Source organism: Stegodyphus dumicola, chromosome 2, assembly GCF_044657685.1.
Source record: "Stegodyphus dumicola isolate Sdum_Otavi_A_Nest chromosome 2, ASM4465768v1".
In the NCBI taxonomy this organism is placed as follows: Eukaryota; Metazoa; Arthropoda; class Arachnida; order Araneae; family Eresidae; genus Stegodyphus; species Stegodyphus dumicola.
Genome location: NC_140769.1, coordinates 218,485,618 through 218,499,167, shown reverse-complemented (window position 1 = coordinate 218,499,167; position 13,550 = coordinate 218,485,618). Strand labels below are relative to the sequence as shown.

At 32.8% G+C, this 13,550-nt stretch overlaps 1 protein-coding gene across 6 annotated transcripts in view; it reads right to left on the bottom strand.

The window, feature by feature from the left end:
- The window catches only part of LOC118204081 (uncharacterized), a 240,928-nt gene that overhangs the window by 48,740 nt on the left and 178,638 nt on the right, over positions 1-13,550 (bottom strand). For all 6 annotated transcript variants that reach the window (XM_085811770.1, XM_085811773.1, XM_085811771.1 and 3 more), the window contains one exon: positions 375-474. In XM_085811770.1, coding sequence (XP_085667896.1) covers positions 375-474 — 100 coding nt within the window. The remainder of the gene's footprint in view (positions 1-374; positions 475-13,550) is intronic.

Here is a 13,550-nt window from a genome sequence, read left to right as displayed (position 1 = left end):
GTAATACCCACTTTTTCATTGCTGAAGCATATTAAAAGACTTAAACATATTACATAAAAATAAATATGAAAAATATGCATGAAATAAGCACATAGTCAACTAAGCATGTAGTCTTTCTCTATCAACATTAAAGTTTTTAGGTCAGTTCTATGAAGAACTTTACAGAAGTAAGTTCAATACAACAGGGAAAAAAAAATTATGTCATTCAATAATATTAAAATTAAAAAATCAGAGGCAATATAAAACTGCACTTAAATAAAATCCATCAACTAAGAAGAAAAAAAAAAAAAAATGTGCTGTAAATTTAAGCTAAAAATTCTAATTTTACTTTCACTTTAAATTAAATATTCATGAAAGAAAATTCATAAACAAACCTTTTTTAGTTTTCTCCAAAAATGAGATTAGCTTCTTTAGGAATGGTACATATTTATCCTGTATTTCAGCCAAGATTTCTTTTTCATCATCATCAGCCATCTAATAAATATTGTTAAAAAGAATAATCACAAATCTAACTAAATTTGTAGTAAAAAATCCATTGAATAAATAATTTCTAAAAGACGTCATTACACACAATTAAACTAAGCATTAAAACGTTTTGCTTTTTTTTTCCCCCCATACAGACTATTAACTCACATTTTGCTCAGCCTATCAGTTTCTCACTTTCTTAACGCTAGCTACTACATTATATCAAGATTTATCACACTATGTAAGAAAATACATTAAACTGTAGTACTTGTTTACAAAACTTCACTCACCCTTTAATGTTATTTTACACGAACTAGCCAGAAGCCTATATTCTGAATTTGATCATTAATCTGTTTTATAACAACATAATTAGATCTTAATATTACAACAATAAAAAAACAAAATTACTGCAAACTTTTTTTTTTCCCCTTTAAGCTAAAATGAACATAACTGTAGAAGTAAGCAGTCAGGTTTAAATACACATACTACATACATTTTATTTTTAAATACCAAGAGTCTGAATGTTAACTTCCACGTAACTGGATCACTAACCAGTGGCGTAAATAAGGGTATGCAAGGAATGCCGTTGAATAGGCGTCTTTAAATGTCCTGCTGAACTGCATTTAGATGTTTAAACTTAAAAGACGGATTCCATTACGTATATATAGGAGCTTTTAATACATTTTCCTTTGATGAGTTCAGAATTAGAATTTCAATAAAAGAAGATTAATTATTATTTTTATATTTTTTATCTTGTATTTTTTCCCCTTTTGTTTTTCATTTTTATTTTTAGAATTTGTACTGCTATAAATTCTTATTTTAATTTTGATATGTTTGGATTTTGTGTTAAACCCCTTTTACACGATTGTTAATATTAATATAGTTGAGGAATAGCCTTGATTTGACTCCAATTTACTTTTAACTTTAGAATCTAAGTATAAGTAGATAATAGAATTCGTTTTAAGTTTTTATGGGCCCCCTAAATATATGGTGCAGTAACGCAATTCTCTGTATGACGCAGATAGGAGGCCCTTGGAAGCACCTGAAACAGCTAAATTCAAGTGTTTGCAAATGTTAAAATTCCAGCATTCGACTATGAAATAATAACTTCATGACCTACCCCAGTTTAGGGATAGCAGTGAGCAGAAAATAGGAAAAGTTCCTTTGTATTCCTTAGTTTCAAACCTGAAAATTATTAAAGGCAACCCACTAAACGAAAGATTTATCTTTTTGCAATTCCAAATCAAAAAGCAGTGGAAGCGGAAATTAATTGTAACTATTTATTATAAAGTACTTATTATTACCATATTTATTATAAAGTACTTATTATTACCATATTTATTATAAAGTACTTATATATTAATTTATCTGTATAATTTGCATTATGATCAAATAATCAGTAGGCATATTTTCTAAGTATAAATCAAAGAAGTAACTAGGCAGGATTCTGGTACTTAATTTCGAATGAACTTTGAAAGTTAAAAGAAATCGTGGTATATTATTTGCAGTTCGTAATTTTCCTAATATGCCATTCCGTAGCGTTTAATTTTGTTCATATATTGTATCTCTTACTAGCTTTTCAATTAAACCCAATTCCAAAAATCAGTCCTTATACTTAATTTGAAATTGAATTTATTAATGTGAATGATTCTTACAATTTAATATAACATGTATTGCGTTGGTTTGCTATAAAGGGTGTATCACTTTTCAAATTGTTGCCACCAAATAATTTCCCCCTGTACTATTTTTAGAGAAATTAAATAAGGAAGAACCTGCATGTTTTAATGTATAGTTCTCACAATGTAAAAGACGATGGTACTTGCATCCTATGCAATCGCACCAAGAAGCAAGGTAAGGGACAGAAATATTTTGGATTTAGAAGTACGATTGATATAACAAAATGGCAAAGTTAAAGGCGGATCGATTTTTTTTTCTGTTTTTTACACTAATAAGCTTTAGGGGCAAATCATTCGTAAGTATTAATTGCTAACTCCAGACTACATGCTTTTCTTTCTTAACGACACAAAATCATTGACGTAAGTTTATAAGGTATTTCTCCCACTTCCCTAGTGTTCCTTCATGGTTCTGCACACTGGGCCGGTATTCCAGAGGTCCGTGGTTCGATTCCCGACAAAGGCGGTTGGCTAATTTTTCATCTCTCTTGCTTCCAAAAAATACCTAATGTCTCTACAACTCTGCGTGACAGGACCGCTTCCGCCCTAGCTATTTACCTTTTAGAATTGAGTGCCATCCTGCACTTAACAATCTACCATGTTGCGACCCCACACAGCAAGGGCAGACAAGGCAGTACCAGTACAGTCCCTGCCGAGCCTTACTCTGAACCGAGAGCCTCCTTCTGTGAAGTCTGTTTTCATCATGGAGGTAGGAAGTTAGATGGCCCTAAACCGGTTTTCCCACACCCTGCTTTGAAGCACTAGCGATCCCTTCTTTAGTGACCATACCATTGAGTTCAAAGTGTTTTGACATGATCAGATGTAAATATTTTGTAATTACGTCGTAAATATGCATATAAATTGATATATTTTCTTTTTCTACAATACAGTCAAAAGTCGTTAATTCGGACACCCATAATCCGGAATGATCTATAATCCGGACCTCAAAGCTACAAACTTTCTTCGCATGCGTCGCGTTCACGCATGCGCACAGGCGTTTACGACAGCGCGTAAGACCCTTACGGCTGCGAATATGTTTGTGCGCATGCACGTTTAATGTGTAACGGAGTTATACGCTAAGCTAAAGTTATCTAATTCAGTTAATGTTGCAGATTGCGTTGTTCCTTAATCTTCGAATTGGATCCGGCTTATTATTTTTTGCAGACTGTCAGAGCAATTTCATAAAAGTAAGCTTGAACTTTCGATTATGTCAAATAGACTTTCCGATATATATTTACTACAAAGCGAAAGTATGTTTTGAAATCCGAAATCTGTTTATCAATTTCACACTGCTCTGCAACAGAGGGGGGGGCAGAAAGTCATTATTAGATTATGATAGATTAGAAAGATTATGTCAAATAGAATTTCCGATATATATTTACTAATATGTAATTTGTATCTACAAAGCGAAAGTGTTTTGAAATCCGAAATCTGTTTATCAATTTCACGCTGCTGATTGGAAGTTAATCTGTCAGCACTATCCTTATCTTCAGGGCAGATGTTTTTATTTTATTTGGTTTATAATTCCGTAGTGTAGTATTTCATCTCGATGTACTCTGTCTTTGATATGATTTTTTGATATGATTTAAATCAAGTTCTTCCTCATTATAATTCGCTTCCCATAGTGAAGAAAGTGACCCAGAGGTTATTGAAAATGAAAACATTTCAATTGACAAATTATTCGGTATTCTCAACACAGCAATTATAGGACTTGAACAGCGGAACTTTGTAACTAAACAAGAAATCATGTCTGTTTAATAGAATTAAAGAGAAAGTATTATCACATGAAACGAAGCAACTTACATTGAAGGAAATGTTTAATAAAGTAAACAAATAAATATTAAGCTTTTTCTTTTTGTAAATTTTGATACCCTTTAGGTCATAATTGTTCTTTATTTCATAAATTACGGTTTCATATTTTTAATTTTGTAATTTCTGCATGCCATCTTACCAGATTTAAACTGATGATCTATAATCCGGAAAAATCGATAATCCGGAATCGCCGAAGTCCCGAGGAGTCCGGATTAACGACTTTTGACTGTACTTCAGAGTCCTAAGTATATGAAAAGAATACATTTTTAAACATTTAATTCTGAACGGAATTAAATGCTATACTTTTCACAAAGCACTTTGCTCAGAATGGCTTAATTTGAAATATTTTCACAAGTTTTCATTAATTACATTAGGGAAAAAATGTAAGGTAATTCGATTTTATTCGGTTAAGGATTTGAAAAATTAAGATAAAAGTTTATTGTATTATTAATATTAAAATTATGCATTATTTCTTTTCTATATAGAGAGATTCTTCCTCAAATATGATATGATTTTTTAGCTTCTGAAGGCATCTTTTAAAACGAAAAATCTAAGTCAAGTTATAATTAATGCTCTATTCGGTCCATTTCAAATTAGAGCACCTTTTAATTTAATAGCGAAATATTTTAAATAGTACTTAACTTTCTCTGAATATTTCTGAAAGGGAATAAAAAAGGATTTTTTTTAAAATTATTATTTAAAACTTAAAACTTGTAACTGACTTATTATAAAATGTAAGGGGAATAATTCTTTTAATTATTAGATTTTTTTACCCTTAATTTCAACAATACATATTCCAAAACTCTTCTTTATTACTTTCTTATTTACGCATCTCATAGAAATTGCTTTACAATACCTTTTAACAGAGTGCTTTCCAGTATAAACAATTCTTGCTTAAATAGTTTTATAACGTATTTGTCAACAGGATGTCAATTTATGTTTACAATTCAATGTTAAGGTTATGTTTAGATAATATTTATAATCATTATAAATTGGGATACATTTAATAATTAGATTTCTTCACAGTAACTTTCACAGTTATTTATGAATGAATAAATCCTTCATTTCAAATACATTTATAAATAATATAATAAATATTTACGTATTTTGTTAAAGGCAGATACATGCTTTTTGGAAGCACATGCATAAATACCCATACATATTTCATATTTTTCATTTCTGGCATGTGGAAATCTTTAATTTCTGTGCATTCACTATATTTCTCGAGTAAAGTAATTTACACTAATTTTAAAAGATACATGTTACAATAATATGCGGTTGTGAAAAAAATTTATTTTATTTAAAACATTTTGGCTTTTGGAACATAAAATAAAATTAGCGAATACTGTATTGAGGGTATCGAAAAATGGATACAATTTTAAAGGTACAGTGAGGTATTTAAAATCTATATTTTTGTAGTTCAACAGCTTAGAATTATATAAAACAAATTCATAATCAAAATCGCTGTTGTTAGTTATCGAAAAATAACTAAGATGTGATTTTTGCATAAATGTCGCTAAACTATACAAGTTGCTATTATTCATCCATCATACTAGGAATGTTTCTTTTATGCGGAAGTGTCCCGTTTTTCGATTTGTATGGAACTGTCGTGTGTCGAAACACTATCAGAGCGCTGTCAAACGAGCGTCTGAATGTAAACAAAAAACACCCCATCTGGTTACCGAAGCTTCGGAGCAGTGCTTCACTTCTAATGCCGGGTTGGCCACTCCTTCCTTTCTAACCTCCATGGTTTTCATACCCCCGTGGTTGAGACTGCCTAGGTACAGATCCTAAGCAGTACTTCCCAGGCATTTGTCCGAGTCAACGCCCGGGGGGGGGGCTAATGTCTCTACAGTGATGCCCGAACTAAAAAAGGGTTGTGGGTGATGATTCTCCGCACCCAGGATTTGGCAACTAGGTCCCCTAAAACCCTAGTCGCCCTTTAAAAAGGGGAGTATATAAGGTATTTCTCCCACTTCCATACCTGCCAACCTCTAAAGATAAAAATTCAGAAGATTTCTCCAAAATTCAGAAGAACACGAAGAATTAATATCATGCTATGATATTAAAAAAAAATAACAATTTATACAAATAGAAAAAAGAAAATTGTACTTGCATTAGTAAATCTCAATTAAGTAGTAACTAAAAAATTTATTAGGAAACATAAAACAAGAACTTAATGTTACACAAAAATATTATTGCAATGAATTTAGAGTGCATTTTTTGGCTTTAGCCAAAAATTCTTTGGAAAATTTCCGGTCATAACAATTAGTTTCCTCATAACATTTAGCAATTAAAATGTTTTCTAGAGTTTTTGGTGAATTTGAAGATCGAAACATAGTTTTGTTTTTCTTCACAACACTGAAGACTCTCTCGCACTCAGCATTACTGTGTGGAATTACGAGAATAGCACATAAAACTCTTGCTAGTCTATCATATTTTGGTGTTCCATCAGCTCTTTTTATTCTTTTTAAGGTACCAACGAGGACATCCAAGTCTATCTTCTCCAGAACTGGCAAAGTCTTCAAACTGTGCAGCAGAAAATTGGTTCTGTAGTTCATCTAAAGCATCATTATGGCATTCATTTTCTTTAATTGTTAACAAAAATGAAAATTTATCAATAAAAAAACGAATCTTTTCAAAAGATGAATTTTGAATTTGTTTCAAATTTGCCACTTCAGCATTTAAAAACTTCATTTTGCAAAGGAAACTTCCTTACAATGTAATCACAGGCTGAGGAAAAGTACTTTCTAACACATTGAAAAAATTCTTTTTTTCTCATGATCTTTCAAAGAATTTACAAGTTCCCTGGTTTGATTTCCAATTATAAGATCATTGTCATCCTTTTGATTTGCCAAACTATTATAGGCAACACGAATCAACACACTGTTTTTCACAATGGACGCTTTTACAAACTTAGTATTAAGTTCTTTCAAAAGATCATTAAGAATTTGGATAAGCAGGGGAGATTTTGGCGAAGCTGATTGTAGAAGGGTATTTACACTTTCAAAAATCTTAATGGTTTTTAACACAAAACTACAATATGCTTTGTTTAGATCCGAAGAAAGAAGCTAGAAAATCCTTTCCTCCCGGCTAATAGAAGACTATTTCTTCTTCCCTTCAACTTCTTTAACAATGACCTTTGAGGAGTCTTCTTCTTCTAAGCAATTTCTTTTTAAAGGGTTTGATTCTGTGTGTTGGCTTTTCCCTTTTAAAGCATTTTGATTAGAAGCAAAGTTGGTTTTTGGAATCTTATATGCCGACAAATTTGATGGGATCTGTGGTTTCGTTTTGGTCTCTTCGGAAATATTTTAGCAATGCATCCCACTATTCCATAAACCTTCCTAGCGCCTCTGCCTAAGGATAACCATCTCGTGCATACATGTTTCAGAATTCTCTCGTTTCACCAGAGCACAGTTCTTGGAAATTCTTTTGGTTTTCTTTCCTTTTTACACAGATAGAATTTCCAAATAGAAAAACAGATAGATTTTCCAGATAGAAAAACACATCAATCAGAAGCTGGTCAATATTTAATGGTAAAGCAGCTGCAGCTTTTTCTGCTGCCAAATTAATTAAGTGGCATGGGCATCCAATAACAATTAATTCATTTTGTTCTTTTTTGAGGAAAGAGGCTACACCCTTTTTGTCACCCACCATGACATGAGCATTATCTGCACCAAATGAAATGCAGTTTGATATTGGGATGTTAAGTTGTTTCAACTCATTAATTACCAAGGAGGCAATATTTTCCCCCATAGCGTAGAAACATCACAGAAATATGTGACAACGATGGGGTACAGCTTCCAATCACTGTCGTTGCTGCCATCGATTGACACCGAAAATGCTAAATTCTGGAGTGCAGCTATCGTTTTACTTTGTGCATCGCAAGCAATTTCGTTCACAATAGAAGATGTTTTCATGTGAGCACAAGCATATTTCTGAGCAATCTTGGAGTCGGGAAACATCCGTCTGAAAAGTTGACCGGCGTGATCGGCAGCGCTCAGCGGCACGTTGTGTTCGATGAGGAATGCAGTAAAAAAACACTCTGCCAAAATGACATCGGCATCCGAATTCGAAAAAAAATCATCCACTTTCTTTGACGTTGTCAAAGCCGAAGCATTAACTTCATGCTTTTTAGACTTACCATGCTTCATAATGTCGCTTCTTCCACCGTGACTTATTATAAAGTCACACACGCAGACGTTGCAAAATGCATGGTTATTTCCTTTGAAGGATTTTTTAATTGTTGGAAATTCGGCTTTGTAGGCAGGCCGAAAATATTGAGAATACGTTTTTTTTTAAACTCATTTCGTAACAACGACGTATTAAGAAAAATCGTAGCATGTGCAAACAAAACAAAACAAAACAAAACAGAATGCGACAACCACGCTCGCTGAGTAATTCCCTTGCTGCTGAAGCGAACGCGAAAAAATAATCTGGCGCCCATAAAGAAAAGAGTGGGAGAAACAAGTTCAGTGCATTGGATTGGCTGGTTAAGCGGCGAGTTGGGAGAAACCGCAGGCTTCTGAATTCGAAGTAGTCGGTAGTTGGCGGTAAAACACAATGCAATTGGCAAAAATCGCTGAATTGGAGAAAAATTCTAAAATTTCGACAAAAATCACTAAAAACACTTGAAAAAGGAAGAAAATCATAAAAAATGGATTACGATAGTAAAATCGTAAAGACAAACGTATTTTCGTAAAAATTACGAAAAATTCGTAAAAGTTGGCAGGTATGCACTTCACTAGTGTGCCTTCGTGGTGTAGTGGTTCTGCACACTGGGCCGGAATTCCAGAGGTCCGTGGTTCGATTCCCGGCAAAGGCGGTTGCTAATTTTTCATATCTTGTGTTTCCAAACATACCGAATGTCTCTACAGTGGCGCCCGAACTTAAAGGGTGTTGGATTAGGTTTCTGCACACCCAGGATTCGGTGATTGGTTTCCCTCAAAACCCCAGTCGCCCTTTAAAAAGGGGAGTATGTAAGGTATTTCTCCCACTTTCCTAGCCTGCCTTTGTGGTATAGTGGTTTTGCACACTGGGCCGGTATTCCAGAGGTCTGTGTTTCTATTCCCGGCAAAGGCAGTTGCTAATTTTTCATCTCTCTTGCTTCCAAAAAATACCTAATGTCTCTACCAGTTGTGGCATGAAAGGACTTTGCCCCACCCCATGTCGAAATGCCGTTCTAGTCCAGGAAACGGAAAGAATTTATGACACCACATCTGGAAAGGAGAGATTTCCCGTTCGGCTTAGAGATCTTTGAATGAATTCAAGGTCTGAAAAAAAGGGGAAGTTTTACAGCAGGCTACAAACACACAGATGCTCAAACATTAAGCAGCCAAATATTTCAGTTAATTTCCAGCGTAAATTTAATGAATATTTTTTATTAAATTTATCGAAATTCATTACTTTTTCTTCACTTATGGGGGTGGGAAAAGGAATGGATGAATATTTTTACTTGAATTAATGAGTAAATAAATATTTATCGAATTTTTCATATCAAAATTTTCAAAATACTTTCACATTGCAGATAAAATGCAGGTTAGGAATTCTTTAAAATCCCTTATCGAGAATTAAATCTGAAGACACACAACTCGTAAACTATATCTTACTTACTAAGCATATTTTAATGCTTGAGGATTTACTTGACTTGCTTTAGAAAAGAGAAGAGCTGTGGTGTTTCTTAACCTGTAAATTACCCATCTACCAAAAATTCCCACTTATCTGTAAAAGATAATTCTGAAGACATTAAATTTCTTTTGAAAGTTCCCTTCGTTTGAAAAAAATATAATAAATTACAATTTATTTTAACAACGTGAAACATTTAAGCGCATAATTGAGTAATGTGCAATAATCTGTACGTTATTTAAATTGAATTATTATATAATAATAAAGCACTTGAGGATTATTTGCCTAAGGGGAAGAACGCCTTCATGGAATACTTTTTAATCGTTATTTGAAATGAAATTTTACAATTTACTTTACTTTTGCTTTTAATTTACTTTCCACAGCATTCAGTATGTGAAATCATCAATAATAGTATAATAATGATAATAAAAATGGCATCACACAACTAAAAGTATATGCTATTTCGTAAATTTCGATAAATTAATTACTGAAAATATTAAACATATCAATGGCAACGTTGCCCTAATAATTTTAAGTTGCATTTCAACATCTGAAAGAAGGCGATTACATTACTATTTTCACTACACAAACGAATGGAATATTTCAGAAAAGAATTATCCCCCATTATTGCAATACAGTCAAAAGTCTTGAATCAGGACTCATCGGGACTTCTGCAATTCCGGATTATCGGTTTTTCTGGATTACAGATCATCAGTTTAAATCTGGTAAGATGGCATGCAGATATTATAAAATTAAAAATATGAAACCGTAATTTATGAAATAAAGAGCAATTATGATCTAAAGGGTGTCAAAATTTACAAAAAAATAACTTATCTGTTTACTTTATTAAACATTTCTTTCAATGCGCATATGCGTAAAGCATACATTACGCATATTTGAAATTAGAAAATTGCAACCAGAAAACTATTTGATGTGTATTCGTGATATTTATAATGACGAGGAATTTGATTTAAATCATGTCAAAGACGGAGTACATTGAGATGAAATACTACATTTAGAAGGAATTATAAGTCGAATAAAATAAAAACATCTGCCCTGAAGATAAGGATAGTGCTGACAGATCAACTTCCAGTTAACTGCACGCCGCGTTGTTCCGATGTGAAAAGCGATGAAAATCCCATTTCGCACAAGTAGGTGGTAGCAAAGGGTAAGAGTAAATGCAGTGCTCCGTACGACAACTCTGGATAACGTTCTAACTGTGAACACCAGAATTGTTGCAATTCTAATTGTTCGAATTCCATTTGAACGTGTCCATTTGCTCGCATTTAAAAAAGTTGATCTTTTTTCAGATCACTATCATCCATCAAATTTAAGTCAAATAGAAATGGATCCAGTATCCATCTCTGAGTTTTGGTAATATTTCCGGTAGAAAAATATCCAATGAATGATTCGCTCAATCGTCTCAAATGTATTACAATGTCGGGTATAATTGTATTCTTTTCATTTTTCGCAATAACAGAATCAACCAAGAGAAAATTTGCAAAATTCCCCCTTTCTACTCAACGTATCCAAATTTCCAATTTTGCGATAAATGAAGATATTATTATATTTATACCAAATCCTTGCATTGATAGATTCAATTCATTTAAATGGCTAAATATGTCAGCCAGCCTCAGCATTGCATCATTACTCTCAAAATCTTTTACTAAATAAGTTTTGACTAGTCAGTAATTGAATAATTTCCTCAAGCAATTTAAAAACTCTGTTAAGCATGCGACCCTTAGATAACCATTGTATTTCGGTGTGATATAGGAGCATGGTATGATCAGCACCGATTTCTTTGAAAAATGCAATGATTAAGTTACTGCTGTAGTTAGATGTTGTTTTATACTTTCTGGCAATGCTTTCGACGAAAGTGCATGAAGATGCAACATGCAATGCGTTATTATAACTTCCGGTAATTCTTTTTTCACGTTGAAAAAAATCCTGAATTTTTGCCTAACATTGCTAGGGCTCCAATAGTGCATATTGAGCCAATCACATTTATTGGTAATTAATATTTAGTAAAAAAATCTTTGATGCGATTGAAAACATCAATTCCTCTCATATTCACCTCCAGTGGTTCACAAAATAGAAATTCTTCTATCACCTCTTTTTCCTTCACATACCTGACAAATACCAAAAGTTGGCTAGAATTATCAACATCAGTTGACTCATCCAGTTGCACACTTATTTTTAGCGGACTGATTTTTATGTCTTCAATTACTTGAATTAAAATATCTTCACTGAAATCTGGTATTCGCGATCATATAATATCATTCGATAATGGAATCTGTTGGATTTTTTTATGTGCTTCCGAATCTGAAACTGTTTTAGCAATAATTAAAGCAAAAGGTTTAATCAACTCTTCGATCGTGTGAGGTTTCCTTTTTTTTTTTTTTTTTTTTTTTGCACATAAATATGCCACTTGGTATGACGCTTCTAATAAAGGTTTTTGAACTGCTGGTCCGCACAATTTTAGGATAGTTCCACTGGTATCAAACCGAGCCTTCTTTGACTTCAAGCTGTTCATGCTATGTGCTTTTTCGCCACCATGCAGATTGTTGAAATGCTCTAATAACTTTGACGGTTTGAGATTGCTGTTTGAAAATATCTTGGAACACAAGATGCATTGCGGTCGTTGTGTGCCATCTTTTTCGGTTGTGCAGGTAAACCCATAACCGACATACTTATCGTTCCATTGTCATTTTTTTTTTACATAGTGGGGTTCACTATAATTGATTTAATTATTTAAAAATAATGCAATATAATATATATATAATGTTCTTACGTTTGTAATATCTCTGAATCCTATTCGGCTTGAACGAGCAATTAACAATGTATTAGTCTCAAGCAGTTCCTGGACAAATCAGAATACACAATGCACACGTCACAAACACAATAGTTGACTCAACCTAACAGGGGCGCAGTAGATGCAGATACAAATCCGTAGATTCCATTGGAGTAGCACATATTGAACTCAGCACATGCGCAAGCTGGGATAACTTTCTCCGCTTGTATTCCCACAAAGTTTTTTTTCTTTTCTCCATCACCTAGTTGCCTGTTCACGTTCGTTTGTAGCATTTCATGCTTTTTTGTAGCATAGTGTATACGCCCATCGGCACCTGCTCTTTCCTGTGTCTTTTGCCGATAAGTGAGCTAGGTGCTACCAATTTGTACGAGCTTCAATATTGCGGACATTATTGCAGATTTCAAATATTTTATTAAAAGAAATTTAATAAATGATATTTAATAATTTTTATGGTTAGGTAGGGGCTTCTCCCGCACCCCAAAAAGTACATTCCCGCACGCCCAGTTAAGAACCACTGCTCTAGTCTATGGCGAGAACAAACAGAAGTTTTTCTTTAAAATTAAATTTCAAAGTGATCTCAAATATAATTCTTTATTATAAAGGTAGTTATTGATTTGTAATATTACATAAACTAAATTCTTATAATTTAAAACTTGCTAAAAATTCAAGTCAGCTAAACTTTTAATCCATTTATCTGAAAAATCCAAACTTGTTACCATAAACAATGCAAATGTCTACTAATATTAATAACGTTTCGTTTTACTAACATGAAATATTTTTATGATGATGATGAAATATAAATGTATGTTTCCATACATTAAGAAACTTAATAACAGGCCAAAAATTAAAAACAAAATTTTTAAACACGTCCTGCGCATAGTGCAGGATCAATCAACCAATCAATCGGCTCGATAATTGAAAATTAATCGACTTGAATGGAGCTAAGCAACATCTAAAAAGCGTTTCTATTAATATGCAAGATATGAGAAACAAGTTTGAAGACATTATGAAAGAAGCTGAGTTTATTGCAAATAAATGGGACATAGAAACTAAATTTGAAAAATAAAATAAAATAAAGAACCTAAAACAAATACAGAAATTATTAATAATGTTTCAAAAATACAGAAAACATATAAAGAAGACTGTTAATGCCCTGGAAGTAC